This window comes from Sardina pilchardus, chromosome 22, assembly GCF_963854185.1.
Source record: "Sardina pilchardus chromosome 22, fSarPil1.1, whole genome shotgun sequence".
Lineage (NCBI taxonomy): Eukaryota > Metazoa > Chordata > Actinopteri > Clupeiformes > Clupeidae > Sardina > Sardina pilchardus.
Window position 1 is genome coordinate 8,819,554 of NC_085015.1, and position 23,785 is coordinate 8,843,338.

A 23,785-nucleotide genomic window follows, 5' to 3' on the forward strand; every position below is an offset into this window, starting at 1 on the left:
GGGGAGAGTTTGTGGTTATCCAGGGGCCTCAGTGCTTATTTATGACAGCAAGTGTCAACCCTGGTGTTGTTCCATCCACTGATGTAGAGGGCGCTGTTCTGACTGCTGATGTGACAGTAATGTGAAAAAGTCTCAAAAGTTTTAATGGCAAGTGAATTGCTTTTTACTCTTCACCAGTTCACCTATGTTAGCCTATTAAAAATTCACAGGTGCTTCCCTATGCATGACCAGTGACCACTCATACTTGGCTCATCTTGGCCCTTTTCAGAATGTGCATCAAGATGTGCGTCGGTCAAGACGTGCGTCACCCGTACAGAGAGATTCCGTAACCTGGGGTTACTCATAAGCCACTGTACACTGGCTTTTGCAAATATACTTTTCCTTCTCCACACACCTTTACCCCTGTCCTGACTTTCACACTCATGTCACCGCAGGCCCTGTCTCCTCTGGTGAGTCACACACTGGAGCGTCATCTGTATACTAAGTAAGGGTGTGTGTGTGTGTGTGTGTGTGTGTGTGTGGGGAGGGCATGAGGTCAGATAAGATCAGATAAGGACAGATCATTGACGCAAACTCTTCTTTTTCACATAAGGCGCACAGAAGAGTTTAGGGCACTATCTTAAGAGTGTTATCATTTGTCTGCCTGAACAAAGAGATTCAAAAACACTTCTGTTTCTTTTTTTTGTATTGGAGAGCTCTACTTTGCCTTAAATCAATCTCACCAGCCACCACCAGCTACTTTGCCGTAAATCAATCTCACCAAACTGGCTCAAACTCAAATAGACTGTGGATCTGTTGCAAGACCATGAGAATCAATTATCGGCAAACATCCAAAGGGGGGATCCGAATTTCCCTTTGTTTGAGTGAGCAAGGCAAAGATCAGAGACGAGACAGGGGTCAGTATTGATGTGTCGTGAGAGAGGCGATGAACTGTCCACTTACCAGTTGCTTACTGGGCAGACATGCTGGTTGTACAGAGCCATGGCGTATCTGCAGAAGGAAAAAAAATGACAAACATTAGACTCCTTGAATTTCCCCTTGGGGATCAATAAAGTATCTATCTATCTATCTCAGAGACTTACTTTGAAAAGACACACAAATCACCACATGTGTGCAGATGAGTGCATAATCTTTGAATTGTGCGCATAATAATATGAATGTATGGTGTGTGTGTGTATGTGCATGTGCATGTGCATGTGCATGTGCATGTGCGTGTGTGTGTGTGTGTGTGCGTGTGTGTCTGTGTGAGAGAGAGAGAAAGAGAGAGAAAGAGAGAGACAGAAAAGATGAGAATTAGAGGGAGAGATCTTGGGGATTTCTTATTAACCTGTCTGAATGAATTTGTGGCTCAACCTGGCCTCAACTTTGTCCTAATGCCCAGCCCAGCTGGGGTCCTGGAGAAACTTGCGTAACTCGCGAACTGTCTGTGCTGCAGGTTGCTCTCCCATGACGTAAGACCCTGTCAAATACGGACGCCTGCTCATAGGTCTGATATTACTGACTAACCGATTTCAGTAACTATTAAGCTGTAATATATTCAACTCAAGTTTTCAAAGTAATACTTTGCAGACGTACAATATTTAATGCAAACTGACGAGCCTGTGTGTGTGTGTGTGTGTGTGTGTGTGTGTGTGTGTGTGTGTGTGTGTGTGTGTGTGTGTGTGTGTACAGTAGTTACAGGATGAATGTGCAAGGCATCTGTACAGCTCAACTGGTAATATTGTCACTATATGCGTCTCTCACAAGATTTAAATGTAAGAACTCATATGCTAACTCAGCATGTGTCCCATAACGGAGAGCAACCTAGAGTGAATAGCTGTGCAGGAAATCAACTGTGGCTGTGCTCCTACTGTTTCCCATCTTCACATTCCAATTAACATGCTCATTTGTGAACCTGTGACCTTAACAACGTGTGAGAGCGCATATCTTAGCAGACGGTTTTCTCCTCTCTGGTAAACTGTAAACTATCTAACAGTTAGAGAGCGAGTCGGACAGTTAACTCCCCGCCGAGTTGAGTGACTCGATAACGATGTTCTTGCTTTTCTAACGGTGCGTAACGTGCTTCATTCCTTAGATGTTCTTTCCGTCGGAATATTCTACGGCCAGATGATGGCACAGGTATTACGTACGTACAGTCTTCGGGTTTCATACTGCAGGTGTTCACAGACACAGTGCAGAAATCAGCCGCTAACTGCACTCACTGTTACTCACAACAACATTCCCTGCCTTTTCACAAAATGAATAATAGTACATAAGTGGACTAATATTCCATTGTCTGTTGTTACAAAAACTACAGCAAAGATTGTGCTCCTAAAGCAGGACAAAAAGAGAATACAAGGTCTCCCTTTGGCAGATGCACACTGACACTTTGACACTGGAAATGCTCAAATACCTATCATAATTGAAGTCAAAAGAAACAACCTCTGCAGCAACATAAACTAAACATGAATAGGTCTTTTTGGGCAAAAACAACTAAAAACGAATTTGATTTACTGAATACCATAGTGCAAAGGTGGGCTGGATTTTCAACTTGTGTTTAATAATTCCATTATTTATTTTTGAAAAGTACAACAGTTATACGCAGAGAACCCCATAATTGAGGGTTTGCTCTCCAAAGAAGAGCAAGACTTTCCATCTGTGTCTTTATCTCTGTTAGTGAAGGGTTTTTTGTCTAAAGGTAAGCAGCATCGTACTCTACTGAAGGCTGAGATGAAGTATGGCTTTAGTGCCACCCTGAGCTCTCCCTCTCCCTCTCCCACACACACACACACACACACACACACACACACACACACACACACACAACACATACACACAAAACACACAACACACAACACACAACACACAACACACAACACACACACACACAAACACACACACACTCACACAGCAACTACCCAAGGAGCAGAGGAAGAGCTGATTCAAAGCTCCATTGGTGAAGGCTCAACATGTTAACATGACCCTAGCTCTTAGTCTAGATAACAACTACATTGATTCCTTATTCAACCGCAGATATTTAGCTTTATCTACTTAATAGATATGTTATCGCACATGGGCTACTATTCCATTGAGCTAATCTTCAATAATCTTTGCCAACTGTGTTTGAAGTGTGTGTTGAGGATTCTGCAAGTTTGCTGAGGAGGAAGTTGAGAGTAACATTTTTTTTTTTTTTTTTTAAAGTCTAAGCCTCAAAGATCACAGTTAACAGCTCTGAAGAATGACAGTGAATTTTCAGCGACAGGAATTAAGCCCACGTTTTGAAATCACTGCGTACAGTCATTGCTAGTCGAGCCATTTTTTCCGCCCACACAGGCAACACAAAGTGACCCAGCAGGACACAACAGACAGCGTGTGCTTTGAAGTCGGCCAGGTGTGCATGAAGTCGGCCAGGTGTGCATGCGCCTTTAGATGTACAGTACACACATGCATGGCAGCTTACCAGTGTTATTAGCTAACAACAGGAAAGGACAAAACAAACAAAAGATGCTCGACTGGTCAACTGGTCAACTGGTATCGAGGGATAAGGCATGATGTAATGAAGGTCAGAGGTTTTGTCTGAGCATGTACATGTGCAGATAACATGGCAGATACTTTCAGCTACAGACCCTTGAATTGCTTGTGCATTCTGCATTGAATGAGAACTGCACAGTGTACTTCCCGAGAAAAACCCACCTAGAGACGTCTTGCTGATGATGCAATAGATTAAGGTAAATGCTACGGTTGGATATTTAACACTTTTACTCAAAGCATCTTACTCATAACCACAGTTGATGTTGTGTTGTTTATGACAAAGTAGAACTACAGAACTACATAAACTAGAAGTTTCTAGGAAACATTCAGTTGAGAGTGTGAGCACACACACAATTACACACACACACAGACAGACACATATGTTATTACCCCACTCTCCTTTCAGCACTGTCTGGTACCCCAACCCCAACCTCACTCGGGGAGCCACCTCTTGTGTAGCGGACCAAGACAAGCAATGAACTGGACCGGGTTTCCCAGATTCGTTAAGAAGCTCTTAAGTGCTAAGAACTTCTTAGGAGCGTTCTTAGAACATTCTTTAGAGTGCTCCTAAGAAGTTCTTAGCACTTAAGAGCTTCTTAAAGAATCTGGGAAACCTGGCCCTGATATGTGGTTGCAGTAGTCTATGTCCTACAGTAGCCTAAGTGTCTGTAACCTCACATACTGTAGATTCCTGATATCAGCCTTGTCTAGATCTGATAATCTATCAGGTCCATTCTTGTGCCCAGTGCCGCCTTGGCTGACCATTGTACTGGCCATTGTAGATGAAAAAAGATCAACAGTAGCACTCTTTGTATTGAGCAATCTACTTTAAGCCATTGGCATGGTGAACTCCCGAGAGTCTATTATAAACTGTAGCTTATTTTGCTTATGCCACAATGTCTTGTAAAAGTTTGCAATGATAAACAGCAAGCAAGACTATCATGCCAGTTGGCCGTCATCTCAGTGTTTTGAATCATGAGGAACAGCTCCCAGCCATAAACCTATCCACTCTGGAGTCTTTTCGTCATGCTTTACTTCACTTCGGATCACTTTACTGCTCTCTCATATCTACAAATGCTCATATTGTAAATAAACATCATCGACACACTGTTAACAACAACTTATGGTTACGGTTATAGGGTTAGGGGTTGGATGATGACATGACAGTGACCTGTGTATTGCCAGTCTTTCTGCTACACAAACATGGCACATGATGATAATGAAAGAAAAGATTTGAACTTACACCACCCAAATTCCTGTGATGGTGAAGACAGGCAAACTGATGGGTAAGATCACCCAGAAAGACATGGCCGGTCAATCTTTAGCTTCTCTCAAGGCACGTAGTCAGGGTCCCCACAAGGGCACGGCGAGTCTCTCAACGTCTGGTGGATTTGAAGACCTGATTATAAGACCTGAAGCAGGCAACCCATGGTATGCTTTCGCCGAATTGTCCTTCAGTGCAAAAGAAAAAGGAGGAAAATTAGCTATTGATTGTTACATTCTGCATTTTTCTGTGGGTAGGCACTTATCCACATTAATGTCTGTATACCTCAAAGATGTGGTTTTGCTATATTTTTTTGTTAATACTTACAGTATATGTTATCATTAATGACTCGACTTAGCAGGGCCAAGATTATAGTGCAAAAATACCATTTGTTGGCACAAAGCACACTTATCATTAATTTTCATCCCTAAACTGTCGTTCCATTTTAACAACAACATACCAACACATCATAACAAAACTAGACTACACTGGGACATTACAGCCTGTATTGTGTTACAATTATGATGACATTTTAAAGTCAACTTACCTTACTTGTCTCAAAATGCAGGTATTTTCTTAAATGTTTGACTTAGTAACCTGAGGTAAAAACAACAACTAAACGAAAACCCAAAAAACAAAACATAAGAATGTTCCTCTACGACTTCTCCAAGAATACGGAATGAATATCTGTCCAGAAATGTTGCTAGTTTGTTCAATGAGTGATAATCCAGGTGTAGTTGTGCTATCTCTTCTTCACACACACTCTCTCTCTCTCACTCACACACACGCGCGGGATGTGAGTTGCTTGAAAACGTGGCTTGTCTCAGCAACAGCCCCTAAAACGATCCAGCTGTGGTCCAAAACTCCTCCCCTGCAAATCTTTGTAACTTGGAAGAATGGAGTGATTTCCCAAACTTTTCGCTCTCTACTCGGAAGTGAGACGGATGCTAGACGGGGGTGCGCTGACAAAACCTACCCCATTACCCGTCCCATAAATTGTTAGTTAGTTGGCAATGGAAAATGGTATATTGCCATAACTTTGTTAGCAACTATGGTATTGGGAAACACGCCCCAGGCGACTGTCTTCATCATATGAGTCAGGGTATTTGAGTTAATGAGTGAGTTAAGATGTGAGATCAACTTGTGAGATGTCTAGAATGTCCTGATTGCATTTTCAAACCAGTCCAGGCCTATACGTCTGGCCTTTGATCATTGATTTGATCAAGTTCAGTCATAGACAACTAGTCTCGATTCATTTGTACAGTTCAAATACAGTGGGGGAGAATTGGTGGAAAAGTCGGAGACACAACCACTGTTTCAGTCAGTACTGCGGTCTAGTGGGTGGTGACACTTATACTGTTTTTTGAGTTAAAATGACCACGGGAGGCGGGTACTACAGAGAGTTGGTACACTTACGCACGAGGCTGCTCACGTGCGCCTTGCCAAGGTCCATGTTCTCGGTTTTCCTTCCGATAGTAAGCATCACTTCCAAAAATCTTGACATTTAACATATGATGACCTGTCTATTTAGTTAAATCCTGATCACAATATTATATTGCTGCGCGGCTGTCAGAGTAAAACGCATGGCGATGAATGGGGATGGCGAGAATCCCCAGGAGACATCTAATTAATCAACTGAGAATGATGTTAAAGAAAACTCTATTGCGCATGGACACATAGCGTAATCCTGAAACCTTTCCAATGACCATCTATGCAATAATAATCTAATAATACTGTAGTAGGCCACAACATAATTTACTGAATGACTTGTTTAGCCTACCTGTCTATTGTGTGACTATGCTTGTCACGAAGATGAGTTAATTACATTACAGTAAAGTGAAAATATTATGAAGTACACTTTTGGTCCACTAGAGGGCGGAATCGGCTGAGACTTTCCAGAGGCTGGCCCTCAGACATTTGAGGCACTTTCTGAAACTATTCAAACTTTTAAACATTTCAATACAAATACATATAAGTTGGAATTTAAGATAAAGATATTGCCATATGTGTACAAATATGTTTCAAATAAAGTGATCAGTGTGTAGTGTTATTGCACAGTAGATGTTTGATCAATTTGGTATGATTTAATCAGTCTGTGTTATAATGGAGTTGAGGAGCCAGATGGCTTCATGGCCAAGTCATTTTCTTGAATTGTCTTCCGAATGGTAGCAAGGTAAACCCATAGACTGTATATAGAACAGTCTATGGGAAAACCGTGTGGTTCTTCTGATCCTTGATGATGCTGCGTGCCTTCCCAGAATGCCTGGGGGTCTATTTCCTGTCCTAGGCCATCTACGCCAGCGCATTCCCCACATCACCACTCTCTGCAGCGTTTTACAGCAGCGAGCAGCGTTTTACAGCAGCGAGCAGAGCAGCTCCCAGACCAGAGAGTGGTGGGATGCAGCCTGTCAGCAAACTTTCAGTGGTGTGCTGGTGACCATGCCAAATGTCCTCAGTCTCCTCAGGAAATACTGTAAGGCTGCTGACGAGCTTCCTTCACCACCACAGTGTCCGTGTGAGCTGACCAGGAGAGGTCATTGGTTATGTGCACACTGAGAAACTTGACGCTGCTGACCCTTTCAATATCTGTCTGTCCGATGTGAATGGGGAGGTGTCCATCTCCTTTGTCTTCCGGTAGTCCATGATCATTTCTTTGGTTTTGTTCACATTGAGAGAGAAGATATTGCCATGGCACCAGCTGAGTGATGATCTCACCTCCTCTATGTAGGCCATCTCATCGCTGTCTGTGATGATGCCCGGGATGGTCAAATCTGAAAACTTGATGAGGACATGAACAATGCTATTGCAAAACGTCTCCTTAATTCCAAATGGAGACACTGGGTTGGCTAAGTTGATCCAATGTTAAATGTAGCTAGAGCAGGTAGGCCTAGAATTAGGAAGGCCTATGCCATTTGCTGTTGACATGTCTGTTTGCAATAAATGTCCTGTTCTTGCCATTTCTGTCGCTTTAAACAAAGAACAGAGAGAATGTATGACATAAAGAAAACCACGTCTTGTAACCATACCTTAAACACATGTTCTGCTTTGCACAGTACAGCACTACACAGTTTCTTACTAACACTTTGTCAAAAAATGACATTTAAGATGCAAAACATGCCATATCTGATAACTGGAAATACCCACACACATACCTGAAAATTGAACATCAATCAGTCTTACCTTTAGCACTACAAATAGACCTCAGGTAAGCCACTGTGCACCTGCACATTGTGTTCCCAGTTTCACAGTTTTGTATTTCCCCCTTAACTCTCCATTTTTAAAACCTGTCAAATAATTATTTTCAGCCTGACAGTGTAAAGCATATGACCATCGACCACATGCTTGCATGTCTCTTCGGCACGCAATGGAAGAGGCATGCAGTTCCTCCCAGGTGATTGGATTTCACCCTGCAGCTCTGACTGGAAACCTCCACATTTTTCTATCCTGCTTCCGTTACAAATCTGCAGGGACCAATCATAAACTGGCTTATCCACCTGGCACACCTGGATCATTGGTCTGATTGATTGGTTGAAGAACTATCCATTTTTTACTATTGTATTTTCCTGTAGTTATTTCTGAGTTGATTACACTAACATACACTGTGCATTCATAAAAAGTTCAATAAACTTCACTTATTTGCATAACCTCCTTACAGTACTATCTTACCACCTAATGCCATTGTAAATTCACACATTTCACATACAGTACGTTCCAAGACACCACAGGACAGATCCCAAGTCATTCAAAACATGGCTTTATTGTTACATTTACAGTACATGATCATCACATATAAATTAAAATAAAAAAAGACATGGAAGCCCTTTAGATGTTCTTCCCTTGTGCATCTGTAACATGGCACACGTTGGGCAGGTGGACAGATATATAGACTACGAGAAAGCAGCTCTGTATCCATTCGGGTGCATTCTACATTGTGTGTGTGTGTGTGTGCATATGGGTATGTGATTGTGTATAGGTTTGTGCGTTTGTTACATTCCGTAACCTAACGCACCAACATCAGCACACAAGTGAGTTGACAATAATAATAAAAAAAACACACACACACCTGTTCTGTGCATATCTCTCAGTAGAAAAGACAAATCACAGATTGGCAGTCACCTGTGCATGGCCTTCTGCATGAAATTCTCTGTGTATTTAACCTATTGTATGTAGCATTACGACTGGAATGCCACAACACTGTCTTGTTGAGGGAGTTGGGTAAACAACATGGTATGTACACAGAGTAGCATGACAAGCCACTATAATCAATCATCATTGTCTCTTAATACAAGGACTCCTTAAAAACGGCTCCAGCTGTGGCGGTACTGGCTGGGGTACCTGCACCATACGCCAGCGACCTGGGTTCGATTCCCGCCCCGTGGTCCTCTCCGGATCTCACCCCTACTCTCTCTCCCATTCACTTCCTGTCACTCTCCACTGTCTCTGTCATTAAAGGCATAACAAGCCCAAAAAATATATACTTAAAAAAAAATTGACGATGAAAAAAAAAGGAATCCGTAAAAACAGTAAGGGGTGAATGGACCTGAATACACATATACACACAGCAGGAAGAGTTTGTGGGCTTTACTGTGAGACCATAGACCACAGAGAAGTGGACGTGGTTTTTACAGTCTTCATTACAATCTACTTCTTCAACACAGTTCTCAGTAATTTCCTGCCTATACATTTATACACTGATTTCGTCCTATCTCTTCAGCTATGAGGTTATATAATACACAATAGCTGGCTATACAAGGCAATGAACACAGACTTTGTTTTATTCATTCTTCATTCTGATTAAAGCACTGATCAGATTGTGATTCTCTGAGCTGATGGGCACTGCGGTTTAATACATGGATGTGGTCATTTGCATAAAACATGGATGTGGTCATTTACATCCAACTGCGGTTCATTCACGGCTGTGGTCATCTGCATACACATACTAGTAGCCTTTGTTTCGATGTGGCCAGTACACGGGAAATTACTACAAACCATAAACAAAGTAACAAGAACACAGTGCCTCTATATCAACTATATCAAATCATTATGGCTAATGAAATAAGACTAACAGAAATAGGACGGGTTCATAGTCATGGTTAAAGGAGTATGGCTCTATTGTATGCCAGCTTGTTGCCTAGTACCCCATTCCCCATGCTCTTCACTAAGAGGTGAGATGTGTCTCCCTGGGTACATTAAAGTACAAGTACATGACATCAGTCCTCCACTGTCCAGGGACTGAGATCTCAGATGCACACAATAGCGCTGTGCCCACTAAAGCTTTTACTAGTTTACTGCTATTTACTATTTCACTGACTTTTAGGTTTTACACCAATCTTTTTAGTCTTTGAATCTAAATATAATCTAATCTTTTATAATCTAAAAATAATAATAATAATAATAATAATTGTCATTTTTTTGTGCGGAAGAACCTTTTGCCCTCTGCTCTAATTGTGCCCATCCTAAAAAATGCTGGCATACACAATGCCCCTGAGTCATGGACATAGACTTAGCAGTTGAGCTGCTCTCAACTATACTGTAAATGGCAAATGGTAGCACCACCGACTGCAAGTCTCAGCCTTGTTGCCATTGAACTTCTTGAGGACACAGTGGTGATGGGTGGTATTCATACTGAGGAGCACAATGATCCTCCCAATGACCCGAGAACATTGTCTGTGTGTTGAGGAGCCCTGGTGGCAGGATAGTAGTACCGTAAGACATATGTGTGGTAGAGAACCTTACTACCATTAATACCATTTCCCAGCTCAGGTGCTTAAAAGTAAGGAAGGACAGTTAGCGCTCAACCCAGTTGTTCTATGGCTTTATCTATACATTTTTTTTCAAGATAAATACATTCTACATGATATCTCTCTACTAATGTACAATGAGCTCTGTGTTCTGGTGCGCTGCTGATTCCCACAGTGGTAATCTGCCTTCCTCTCATTCCCCCACTCTCTCTCTCTCTCTCTTTTCTCCTCCCTCTGTTCCTCTCTCGCTAACCAGGACAATTCCTCTGTGTGTGGGGTCTTGGCTGTTTGTAAGACTTGGCGTGGGGGAGCTGCAGTGCGCTGGACAGTCCGAGAGAGTCCAGACCAGGCCAGGGTCAGCTGGGGTTGGGGCTCGGGGGTCTAAGTCTACATACTCTGAGGGTAAGCCACTAAACCACGTACTTGGAATGACACAACCCCCCCCCCCTTCTCTAGGGCTGTTGTTGGTGTGATTCAAAAATGGGGTTGGGGCTCATTTTACAAAAACAAAACAGATTATAAGTCAAACAAACAAACAACATCAAGCTTTCCTAAGGTGCTAGGCGGCACAACGACAGGACACATGTGAAGCTGCAGTCTTCGTTTTGTTTCTCAAGAGTACTTTGGACCAGTGAGTCAGGTTTGTGAGTGACATGGGAATGTGTTTCCAATACTGTATATCTTACAGCAACATCACCAATCGCAGTGGAAATCTCAGATCATTATCTTCTCTAACAGAGACGGACCTGTTTAAAAACTCTCAACACACCCTGTCAAACGCACCCTAAAAACACCCTAATGAATTCCAAAGCCACAAACTACTACGTGCGAGACTAAGATGGATATCTGGCTTTAGGTAACACTCTCTAAGCTGAGCTCTAAGCGGGAGTGAACCTGAGGACGCAAACGTTTGAAAAACGCAAAAATGCACTGCTCACTCCTACTGTAATAAACAATTAATATGAGACCAGTGTGCGGTGATATTCTTTACTTTTTGAACACTCTGTATGCTGTTGAGATACCTTGACACCTATCTAAGCCATCACATGAGCAACTTTAATGAGAAATCGAACATCTTCTGAAAAATTCCTTCCGGAATTTTCCTCTGTAACAGCAAGGTGTGCTCTGTCACAACATATTGTACATGTCTGCATTCGTCTGCATTCAACTGCAAGCAAATCACACATACACACACACACACACACACACGCACTAACAGACATAGGAGCAACTTCATTCTTCAGCACGCTCAGGTGTTGGCGGACGGACAGGTGAGGTTTGATAAGATCATCAGTGCGTTCATTCTCTGTTGTCGTGACAACTGGCAGTTAAGCCCTTCAGTGCATCCGTCCCCTTGCTGTTATCGGATATGTGTGTAGAGTTCACTGCAGTCAACACATACACACAATATACAAATTCTCTGCAATAAACACCAACAAATAACATCCAAATGCTTTTCTACATTTCCCCCATCACAGACTCACTTTTTTTCAAACACCTTCATTCACGTTTGACAATTCAACAATCACAGTCTGGTGAAGGAAAAAAAGCCCTTTCTCCAGTGGTCACATAGACTTTTAAACACAGGCATGTTTCAAAACAACACAATCTCTGGACGGAGAGAGTGATCTGCACCGTGGTGGTTTGTAAACATTTCTTAAGAAAAGAAGTGGCTTCAACTGTTTTTTTTGTACACCTATGGCTATGAGATTCACTGTGCGTGTGTGTGTCCCTTTAAGATCGTAGTCAAATATAGTGCTAATTCATTTTTCTACTGTTTACTTTTTCTACATTCTAATGCTCTTTCACTCTACACACACACACACACACACTCATACGTACTGTACACACACATACCACATCTCCACACACACTCTCATCATGACCTCCTGCCAACACACACACACACACACACACGCACACACACAAAGGTAGAGAAGGCTTTGTTCACATGTTTACATTTTTACCCAATGGCCTTCACTTAAATGGCAATGTCTTTTTCAAACCGTTTCTAACAGCTGGGCAACACCAGACACGTGACAGAAGCGTTCCGTCCATAGAACGTCAGCTGCACCAATCAGCTTCCACTATAATCAATAGACCCGGTTACATCGGATGTGATAGCAGTGTGTGTACATTCCAAAATGATTAGACAAATGTTCTAAAACAATTTTTAACGCTGCAGGGAACAGAGTGCTTCAATTGCGGACCTGACGTAGCCCAGCTGTTAAGTCCAAATCATCTCCTCTTGGATGAAAATGTCCCTGTGAGGTGGTGGACAGGCTTCTCCACGGTCCTCTCCTTACAAGTGATCATGCTGCTGAGTGGGCAGGTGAGGTTTTGGTTACATTTCTAAGATGGCTGGGTGACGGTGGTGGTGATAGTTCTGGAAATATGACTAGTATGGTACGGCCATCGGTGGCATATTGTTAGAATGGTTTGAAATAGAAAGGGGGGGTAAGTCTTGGGTGAGAAGCCGATCGTTGGGGAAGAGGGGGGGGATTACTAATGTAATAATGTTCCTGATTGGGGGGGTGGGAGGGGGGGCGGTTTACTCAGCCTTGACCCCTTTCGTCATCGGTTTCTCGCCCTTGACGTAGGACTTGTAGAAGAACCAGACGAAGAGCACCAGGTAGCTGAGGTACATGACGGTGCCCGAGACGATGTTGCGCATGTTGCTCGGGCAGACGCGCTCGTCCATCCACGAGTGCACCGACAGCAGCACCACCAGGCCCATGGCCATCTGCAGGATCTGCGAGGCCGTGATGACCATGGCGAAGGGCCGGGGCACGCGGACGCCGGCGGCGCGCATGGCGTAGTAGCTGTACATGATGGAGTGGACGCCGTAGTTCATGGTCATGAACCAGCCGCCGCCCGCCACCTGGTCCTTGTAGGAGTACCAGGAGTAGATGAGCACGGTGATGTGGTGGTACCAGTGCAGGAAGATCAGCCGCTGCTTGCGCAGCACGATGAACACCGTGTCACCTGCAACGCCAGAGAGAGAGAGAGAGAGAGAGAGAGAGAGAGAGAGAGAGGAGAAGGGAGGAGAGGAGAAAAGAGGAGAGGAGAGGAGAGGAGAAAAGAGGAGCAGAGAGGAGAGGAAAATTCCAAATAACTCAATGTATGGTCTAAAACGGTTGCAGAACTTAAACAGCTTAAACAGACTACTTGCCATTTCAGATGGCCTTAAAGAGCCATTACAGTGGTAAAAGGAAACCTAGTAGTAAGGGTTGCTGAAATCCTGCACTGGTCAACAACAAAATAAAAACAAAAGCAAAAATGTGATACCATGTCAAAAAGAATGTCTACAGGATGAGAGATAGTACACACACACACACACACACACACACACACACACACACACACACACACACACACACACACACACACACACACACACACACACACACACACACACACACACACACACACACACACACACACACACACACACACACACACACACACACACACACACACACACACACACACACACTGTCCCATTAGGGGAGTGTTTTGTGCTACCTTAGCATCTTTCCCCATTTCCACAGCAACCATTAACAGATGAGACTGATGGGACGCCGTAACGACCGCAGTCACAGGGGAGATGACATTGAGATGACACGGAGATACTATGGCAACGGTCGCCATGACAAACACTTCGGGATCAGTGGAGGAAGGTGGCTTGTTGAAGATTGAGCATGCAGCAAAACCAACTAAAAAACTTGACAGCCTCCTCTTCACCAACAGCTAAAAACAGACACTAACAGTATGCTCTTAACTAAGGCTCATCTGCCATTATCTCAGGGCAATGATAGTCATTATTCTTCTGCAGTAACAAAGCCTCCTTCCACTGCAAATACATTTATATTCCTTCCACTTACCAATTCAGCAAACAGGGTTGTCCAAAGTGACTTACATAACAGGGGCTTACATTATCCCCAGAACAACTTGGGGTTAAGAAGCTTGCTCAAAGGCAGTGGAAGCCGGGAATTGAACCCACAACAAGCTCCTGCATGCTAACCAAGCTCCTTAACCACTACACTACCACCAGTGTTGTGCATGAACGAGTTCAAAAGAACGCGTTCATTGAACACGCTCATTTTTCTGTGAACGCTGAACTGAACGCAACACATTTGTAAATAATGAATTTGAACGTGAATTCGCTCAGATTATGTGAAATGAACGACGAACGTCACTGTTGATGTCCAATTAAACGTTACGGAATTTATTTTGTCCTGAGAAGTCGAGTGACACTATCTGCTGGCAATTTAGAAACAGCATGTCGTTGTCACACTCACTGCCCATGGGCGCCACTCCTAAACTTCAGCTTTGCACTACCTTACTACATTACCCAATGATCACGTTACGCATGATGCATTGTGCACAGAACCGCTGCTATGTGCAATCGCGGAAAGATTCTGCACTTGTCAGTGATGATAGAGGGATGCATAACGTGTTCAAAGAGCCCTACAGTATGTCACTGAACAGTTTCATCGCTGCAGGTAATGCAGCAAGGCAGTCTCCTCCATACTCCCGGTGTAAAAACCTACACTCTTCCGCTGACAGGCATGCACAGCTGACGCATTTATTATTAATTAGTAATAAATGTGCGGTCGTATTAGGCGTCGGTATCGGCCATAGACCTAAAAGAAAGAACGTTCTAGTCAGGTCAGGAGGCAGTGGCAGAGATGTGGGCGCGGTGAATCAACTGCAACATTGGGAATCAACTCCCAACAGTGTGAGGCCTTACAACCACAAACTCCCTAAAAACTCGCAACTCCACACACTGCAACCACAATCACAACATGCTACAAACACACGCACACACACACACACATCCTAAAACTCATCCTCAGCTGTGTGTGTTTGTGTGTGTTTGTGTGTGTGTGTGTGTGTGTGTGTGTGTCTGTGTGTCTGTGTGTCTGTGTGTGTGTGTGTGTGTGTCTGTGTGTGTGTCTGTGTGTCTGTGTGTGTGTGTCTAGTCTTACCCAGCTCTGGCAGTTTGCTGAGGACGAACATGTACGCCCAGAACTTGCTGACGGGGGCGCTGTAGAAGCTGGTGTCACACACAGACTGCCTGTAGCCACGGTTCCACAGCACATGCATCATGTAGCCTCCTGTCCTCAGTGTGGCAATTATACTGTAGAGAGAGAGAGAGAGAGAGAGAGAGAGAGAGAGAGAGAGAGAGAGAGAGAGAGGTGGTGGTAGCGGAGGGGGGAGTGGGGGAAAGATAGAGATAGAGAGAGAGAGAGAAAGAGAGAGAGGTGGTGGTAGTGGAGGGGGGAGTAGGGGAGAGATAGAGAGAGAGAGAGAGAGAGAGAGAGAGAGAGAGGTGGTAAAGTGGGGGAGAGGGAGAGAGAGAGAGAGAGAGAGAGAGAGTGATTAGTTCTCTTTATGTTGCTATGATGTTACACACTGAGTACATTCTTCTACATTCTATGGCTACTCTGTATCTAGAGTCACACTAATTAAACAAACTGAAATTGGACTTGAATTTGTGAGAGGGACTGAGAGGCCCGTGGAGAAAAGGGGGAGTGATGGAGAGAAAGAGAGTGGGGTTAAGGGAAGGAAAAAGAAGGAGTGAGAGAAAGAGAGAGAAAGAAAAGGGAAGGAGCAAGAGGCAGAGAGAGAGAGGGGGGGGTGTTGGAGAGGGGGAAGGAGGGAGTGAGAAAGATAGAGAAAGAGAGACAAAGGAGCATGAGAAGAGGGAGTTGTAGAGGGGAAAGGAGGGAGGGAGAGAGTGAAAGAGAGATAGTGTGTGTGAGAGAGAGGGGAAATGAGGAAGTTAGAGAGAGAAAAAGATGAGAGCGAGAATGAAAGAGAGAAAGAAAGAGATTAATGGGTTTGGAGAGGGGAAAGGAGGAAGTGAGAGAGAGAAAAAGAGAGGGGGAGGAGCAAGAGATGGATAAAGATAAGAAAAAAAGAATTAGAGGGAAAGAGAGGGAGAAAAAGTGACATATGGATTACCAGTGTTGACAACTTATGGCAAGCAGACACTGCGATCTAGACACCAATTTTGGCACAGAATCAGTCGGAACAGAGAAAGTTTGAATAGTAGCAATCTACATTCCAAATCTGAGCTGAGCTGACTGGATTTCTGGCATTTCAGACATGTCTGTTGGTGTTGGCTCTCTTACAGTATAAGCAGTTGAACGTACAGTGTGAACACTGCAATCACATCTGACTGAAACGTGTTGTTGAGTTACTATGTCGTATGTGATCGAAAAAATACTCAAAGTGTCTGTCCGGTTCAGTGAGAGAACTGGACCTACTCTCACACAAACGACAAACGAGATCCATTAGCTCTGAATCACTTTAAAATAGTCAATACAACGACAGCAGGGATTAGGAGCACATACATGTATGTGCTCTCCAGCTCCAAATGAGAATTATTATTACCGTGATTTCCCAACTATTAGCCGCGGCTTATACATTGATTTTGCAAAAAATTCTTCAGCTATGAGATTAATACACGGGGACAGTTAATATGGCATCAATATGGTTTTGTTTCTTTTAACTCGCATAAAACACTGTCACAATATACACAATGCAGGTTATATGCGGGAAATTACTGTATCAAAACTTTGGATTATAAGACCTCTCCATTGAGGCTGTCTTCTAAAGTGCATCAGAGCCATTCTTAGAAATGCAGGAACATTGCATGCCCTTTCCTCCAAACAAAGGGCTCTTTATGTGAGCTGCAGGAGAACAAGCGGAGTCTCATTGTTTTGAGTGTTTAAGAGATCTCTTTAAGAGATTCTGGATCCAGCACATCAGACAGAGACACTACTCTTCAGTGTTGGTGTTGAACTTGTATTCTGCATCCGTATGTGTGTGTGTGTTAGGGCTGCTCAATTTTTTTTAGGGGGTGAGGGTATGCCTTTAATCAGACAAGACAGTGAAGAAACTGACAGGAAGTGAGTGGCAGAGAGACACAAGGTGTGTTCAGGAAATGAGCAAGGTCATTGACCCAGGACTCAAACCAAAAGCAAAGGGGTGCAATGTTTCTATACCTCAAAAATAATAGCTGCATGCCATTGCATTATGGTTTTCACAATGATTGAAAGTCATACTTGAAATCTGATTAGATGCAGAGCCCTTGTGTATGATGGAGTGGCATCACTACAAGTGAGTATGCGCTCAGACTACCATACTAACAAGCCTGGATCTTTAGTGCCATATGCAGACCTCTCTCTCTCATACTCACACACTCACTCACTCACTCACACTCACTCACTCACTCACTTTGCCTGGGTTAAGTGCAGTATGCAGACCTCTCTCTCTCTCATACTCACACACTCACTCACACTCACTCACTCACTCACTTTGCCTGGGTTAAGTGCTGTATGCAGACCTCTCTCTCTCTCTCTCTCACTTTGGTTAAATATGCAAGGAAAGCGATGATAACAATCTTCTGGTGAGTACACGTGTGCTAGTGCCTGCATTTCCTTATGTAAGGGTGTGGCTGGTTTCAGAACGACAGTAATAGCTCAGAGGAGTTCTTACACTTGTAAACATGCAGGTGAATGTTAGAGAATGTTTCCAAACTGTTTTCTGTTTGCTTTGAACTTTTCCACAAACATTTGCAAACAACAAACACACGAACATTTTCAGAAGATGATTCCCTGCAAACATGTTGGGAGCGCGATGGAGAGTTACCATTGACATGATATTAAAATTTCACTTTAACATCATTCAAATGTATCTGTTTAGACAAGTGTGTTCGCTGCAAATTCTTGCCTCTGTTCTAGGAATTTAAACGCACCTCAGAAGCCATGATGGCAGATATAGTTTTGCGTGTCTGTGCATGTCTGTATGAGCATGTGTTGAGAGTATTGAAATCAGAGTTAATATCTTTTGATTTTTGTAGTTATAAGCAGTTGATGTCCTTATGCTACTTACTATTTGTCCTTAGGTTTACAGTCAGAACTATGATTGGATAGAAGAAGTCTACTGTTAGGTGTTCTTCCACATATGACACGGCCTATTGTTTGATTCTGTTCCTGTACGGTTTCTGAGCATATCTGTGTGTGACTAAATCTTTGGAGATAAGGGGAATATCGTGTTTTTGTTGTGTGTCACAGTTCCGCATGCATGCACCCCCTGCATCAGTAGATATCTGCTCTGGATTGTCAGGGTGACGCCAATCAGGGTCTGATGCAGTGTGGTCCACGTAAACTGGGATGACCAATACCGTCTCTAGGCAACCTGGAAGGACACTTAAATGCTGACTTTGTTCATTTGTCTAGTGAGAGCAGATGATGGATCATCAATGTGCATGTATATTGTGTATGTGTGTGTGAGCGTGTGTGTGTGTGTGTGTGTGTGTGTGAGCGTGTGTGTGTGTGTGTGTGTGTGCGTGTAAAAGTGCTTGTTGATCTCTCATCTGCCCTGTCAATCATGAACAAAAAAGGGCGAAAGATGAGAAGCTCAGTACCGACTACGAGTTCCCATTTCCCAGATCTCACAACATGACACTCTCAAACATATACGAGCATGCTCACACTCACACACACACACACACACACACACACACACACACACACACACACACACACACAGAAAACAAATCAGATACGTTCTGTATAAACAAGGAAGTGCTTAGTCTCTGCCAGAGCAGCGAGGGGGGAGGGCGTAGTGTTGTCACAATACTAAAGCGATGACCTCAGTGAATACAATACCATACTACCTTACTACATCGATATCAATATTGAAACAAAAACGTCAACATCAGTTATTATCAGTAGCAGCCCAAGACGTCAAAACATGAAAATTAACCTGATTAAACTATCATCCTTAATACCAATAAAATGGAGTATTGTCAGAGACGGTTGATAAAGCGAGATGATTTGTAAGAGGGAAATCTATCAAGTCTATCTATCATCTACTGGTATCTATCAAGGCATTTCTGATTTCCTCAGGATATCATGATGCTTCTCTAGTATTGGTGCATCATGCAGCTCTTGGCAGGAAAGGGAACTGGTCGTGTCCAGGACACTGCTGGAGTGTGTCTTTTCATTTGCAGAGATTTTTTATAAATATCGTTTTTTCTTTTTAAATCTCACCTTCACCAGCATTAAGATTACAGTCAGTCAGTGTGCTACAACATACAGTATATTAGTAATCTCAATCAAATCATCCCTCCACTTCCATGTGTGCATACTGTATGCGTGTGTGTGTGTGTGCGTGTTGTGTGCAGAGAGAGAGAGAGAGAGAGAGAGAGAGAGAGAGAGAGAGAGTATGTGTGTGTGTGTGTGTCTGTGTGTGTCTGTCTGCGTGTGTGTGTGTGTGTGTGTGTGTGTGTGTGAGGAGCGGGTGGGGGAGTGAGCATGCTAGTCATGTTTTTGGAGATTAGGATTACACAGGCACTCAGCAAGCGGGCATAACAGCCTGGCTCACTAAATGTGTGTGTGCGTGCATGTTTTAGAAGCATTTGCGAGGATACACCCATTTGTGTCTCTATGTTTGTACATGTATGCGCGGATCTATATGTTTTTGCGAGTGTGTATGTTTGTATCTGCATCTTTTCCAGTGTGTGCCCTTGTGTGTGTGTGAGCGTAAGCGCGCGCACGTGTGTGTGTGCTTGTATGTGTATATATGTGTGTGTGTGTGTGCATGCACGCGCATGTGTGTGTAAGTGATTGTGTGTGCACTCAGACCACACTCCCCCCCTGTCTGAGTAAATGGGTTAAGGCAGCCATTAGACACATGGGCCTGGTCCAAATGCTGCACTTTGCAGCCCCAAAAGCTTTAGCTCAGCTCAGAGCAGCTACCGCTGCAGACCAGGCCAATGGGTTCACCCTTCAACAGACACTCAACGGAACAGGAACATAAACAGCAACAGCACTTCCAGATGGAGGAGACTACATTCCATTAATACATCAAGTGTACCGTCATTTCCCAAGTATTAGCCACGGCTCATGCATTAGTTTTGCAAAATTCCTTCCGTCATGAATCGATATTAACACACAGGAGCAGTTAAAAAGGTATTAATATGGTTTTGTTTATTTTAAGGTGCATAGCACACTGTCCTGTGGCTTATACACAACGCGGGTAATACACAGGAAATTACTGTATTATAAACTCTATACATATATAAGTAAGTACTGTGTGTATTCTATGTATACTATGTATTCCATATATGTGATGCTCTCACAAGCTATGGCTAATGTATACGTACACTGTAAAAAATAAATGTGATATGTCAGGATTTTACTGTGTTTTTTTACAGATTTTGTCTGGAATAAATTATTTTTGGAAATGCCATTTATTTTACAAAAATAGACTGTGATTTCACATGTCAAATTTAAAATAGCAAGAAATCACTGTAACTGTGAAAAACACTATATTCATGTTCTTTTACAAAAAAAACCATCAGAAATGCATATATTTCTAATTGAAAAACGTTAACAAATCTTTCGTAATTTCAGATGGTTTGACACATTAAAACTATGTTGAAGCCTGATGTTGAAGTGATATTGAAAGTGTCCCCTCTGTATAACGTTGAATCAACATTGGATTTTCAACTATACTGACACATGTGATCTTGTGAAGTGTTGTCCCAATCTCAAATACCTATCTGAGATCCCATAGACCTCTGAAGTTCGCCTACAAATAGGATCCAATGCTGCCAAATTTGCCCATATAAGGAGTTCCGGGTGTTAATTGAAGCTAACTGCCTATGGCAAGTTGCATTGTAAGTTAGCTCTGGGATAGCAAAGATCAAAGTGTGCCATCTTCACCTTTCGAAGATCACAGTATGCACTAAGGCAGAGGACACAACTTTGTAGTGCAAAACGTCTGCACTTGTCCTCGTGAGAGTTTAACATTTGCGATAATTCAAAATCCCCATGTTATTTGAGAAAAAAATCTCAAGATGCCGGATCTCCTTATTTGGGCAAAGATGGTGGCTTTTTTGTAGGCGAACTTCAGAGGTCTATGAGGCCTCACACACTTAGCACCTGAGATCAATTAAGTCTGAGTCTTTAGTCCTTAGTACTTACCCCGCATTCACACTGTCTCCGTCCGTCAACGGATCACGGAGGTTGGATCTACCGTATGTGTATTTGCATACACGTGATCTGATTGGCTGACGGATCCGTCGCTGCCTGAAAAGTTGAACATTTCTCAACTTTCTTGACGGAGGCAACGGAGCTGAAGCGACGGACGGACCCACAATGCATTTCGAGTCCGCCCCATGCAAAGTGAATGAGATCCGTTGACGGACGGAGACAGTGTGTACGCGGGGTAAGGGCTCACATTGGCTGAATCCCAATACAGCAGTTAGGGATTATGGGTAAGTGTTAGTTTCTTGTTTATAATGTTTAATTTTTCCTCATTACTCTTTATTGTGGCTTTTTGGGATGTGTACTGTATGTCATAGAACAACTGATTGAACATTCCACAGAAAATGACTGTGTAAGGGATTTGTCAGGATTACCACTATAGAGAAGACCATGATTAAAATACATGGACATTTTGGAGAGAATGTGTATTTCTTCTTGGGTGCAATGCGAAATTGAATACTTTTTCAAAAGCATTCCTCTACCCCCTTGGCAGTGTCACCAAGTTGGGCACTCAATGTTTACTTGCATTATGTGTCTGCAGGGGCGCTGCTGGAGAAACCCGGGCCCCACAATAATGTTGTTGTTATTGTGGAAGGGTTTCTAACATATGGGGTTATTGGGGAGGGACCTCTAAATATGTATTTGATGGGATTTTAAAATTAACAGTAAATTATTGCAATAGTAAACCCAATATCATGTTTTTCCACATTTTTGCGACATGTTTTGAAAGATGAATCACATTATTTTGTGTGTCATATACTGTTATATCACATCAAATATAAATTATAATACAACCAATATCCATGAAAACCAACTAATAACAGCACATTTCTGTAAATGGAAGCATTATTATCCGTAATACAACATTTATTAACCATATTTGTAGGTAATTTCGTTGTTTTAAAATGTGAAAATGTTTTTAATTAAACATTAAAAACATGAAAATGAGGCAAAATATTTTTTACATTACAACTACAAACTGTATTTTAATCATGAAAAATATCCGTATTTTTATGAGAAAGTAATTTTCTGTTACTTCACAGAATTTTTTGGGTACCGCACAGTATTTTTTTGGCGCCCCAGCTGCCGGAAATTTACTGTTTTTTTAAGAGTTTTTTTTTTACAGTGTATTATATGCATATGCATGTATGTATGCATGTATTAGGGATGGCGAAAACTACTAATTTTCTTGACCGACCACCGAGCCTCATTAGCCGGTTGAAACCGGTTAACCGATTCGTTTAAAATATTCTACGCTATTTGAAATAACAGCCACGCAGTTTTGCAACTCTGTCGCATCTCTCTGTCCCCCGCTCACACACACAGCCCCGGCGGCGGCGCCGCACTTTCACTCACGTCACTGTTTTTAAAATCCCCTAGAGCGCGAAACATGAGTCCCGCAAACCAAGGAGCTTGTAAATAAGTGGAGGACAAATGGCTCCTTCGTTTCGAAATGGTTTGGGTACAAGGTGATCGCGTTGCAAATAAAGGCGTTTGTCTAGCGTTAGAAGCTCATTTGAAACTGAAATTGCCGCGGCTCACTTAAGAAAATGACAGCTCCGAGGAGACGCCGCTATAGTTTGAGGAAGTAGGCCTACTAACAATAATAAAGAAAGATGATCATCATTACCTTATCTGTTACCATTGCTGACCCTTCCTGACCCTTCCTGAAATGTAGATGTAATGTGTTTCCAAATCTAAGCCCATCTTATGCGGAAAGTTGCTGCAACACGATAAAAAACAATGGATAAAACGGGCACCTCCAGATTGCAAAAGACGCACCGGCCAAGGCATGCGTGCGAATGTTTTTATTGGTTTATTAAGTAGCCTACAAGCAGGCGAGTTATTACAAATTGAGTGTGAGGGATAATTTGTTAACTTCACGCAAAAAAGACCTTGGAATGAGATGGCTAGCTGTAGTAGCGTTTAGTCCACTGTCTATAATAATAGCCTAATTTAGAGATCGTTTTTTTTTTTTTTAAACCGACTAGCGACAACTTTGATCGGCTAACGTGGATACGGTCAACCATCGGTCAAACAGTCACCGGTTAACATCCCTAGCATGTATGTATGTACAGTATGAATGCATGTATGTGTATGTCACTCACAGATGGAGAGGAATAGATTGAGGAAGTGAGAGAGAGCGTGAGAAAGAGAGAGAGAGAGAACTGACTCTGAAACTGCAGTTTGACCTAATTTAG

General features: G+C 42.8%; 2 protein-coding genes across 6 annotated transcripts in view; both read right to left on the minus strand.

Moving 5' to 3' along the window:
• The window catches only part of LOC134069835 (transmembrane protein 150A-like), a 20,267-nt gene extending 14,647 nt beyond the window's left edge, over nt 1-5,620 (minus strand). The window contains exons 1-3 of the mRNA XM_062525947.1: nt 5,322-5,620; nt 4,754-4,962; nt 943-990 (exon numbers count right to left, since the gene is read on the minus strand). Coding sequence (XP_062381931.1) covers nt 943-990; nt 4,754-4,818 — 113 coding nt within the window. The 5' untranslated portion in view covers nt 4,819-4,962; nt 5,322-5,620. The remainder of the gene's footprint in view (nt 1-942; nt 991-4,753; nt 4,963-5,321) is intronic.
• Nucleotides 5,621-8,507: 2,887 nt separating this feature from the next.
• The window catches only part of LOC134069836 (elongation of very long chain fatty acids protein 6-like), a 28,009-nt gene continuing 12,731 nt past the window's right edge, over nt 8,508-23,785 (minus strand). For all 5 annotated transcript variants that reach the window (XM_062525952.1, XM_062525950.1, XM_062525951.1 and 2 more), the window contains 2 exons: nt 15,507-15,658; nt 8,508-13,500 (listed from right to left, as the gene is read on the minus strand). In XM_062525952.1, coding sequence (XP_062381936.1) covers nt 13,067-13,500; nt 15,507-15,658 — 586 coding nt within the window. In that variant the 3' untranslated portion in view covers nt 8,508-13,066. The remainder of the gene's footprint in view (nt 13,501-15,506; nt 15,659-23,785) is intronic.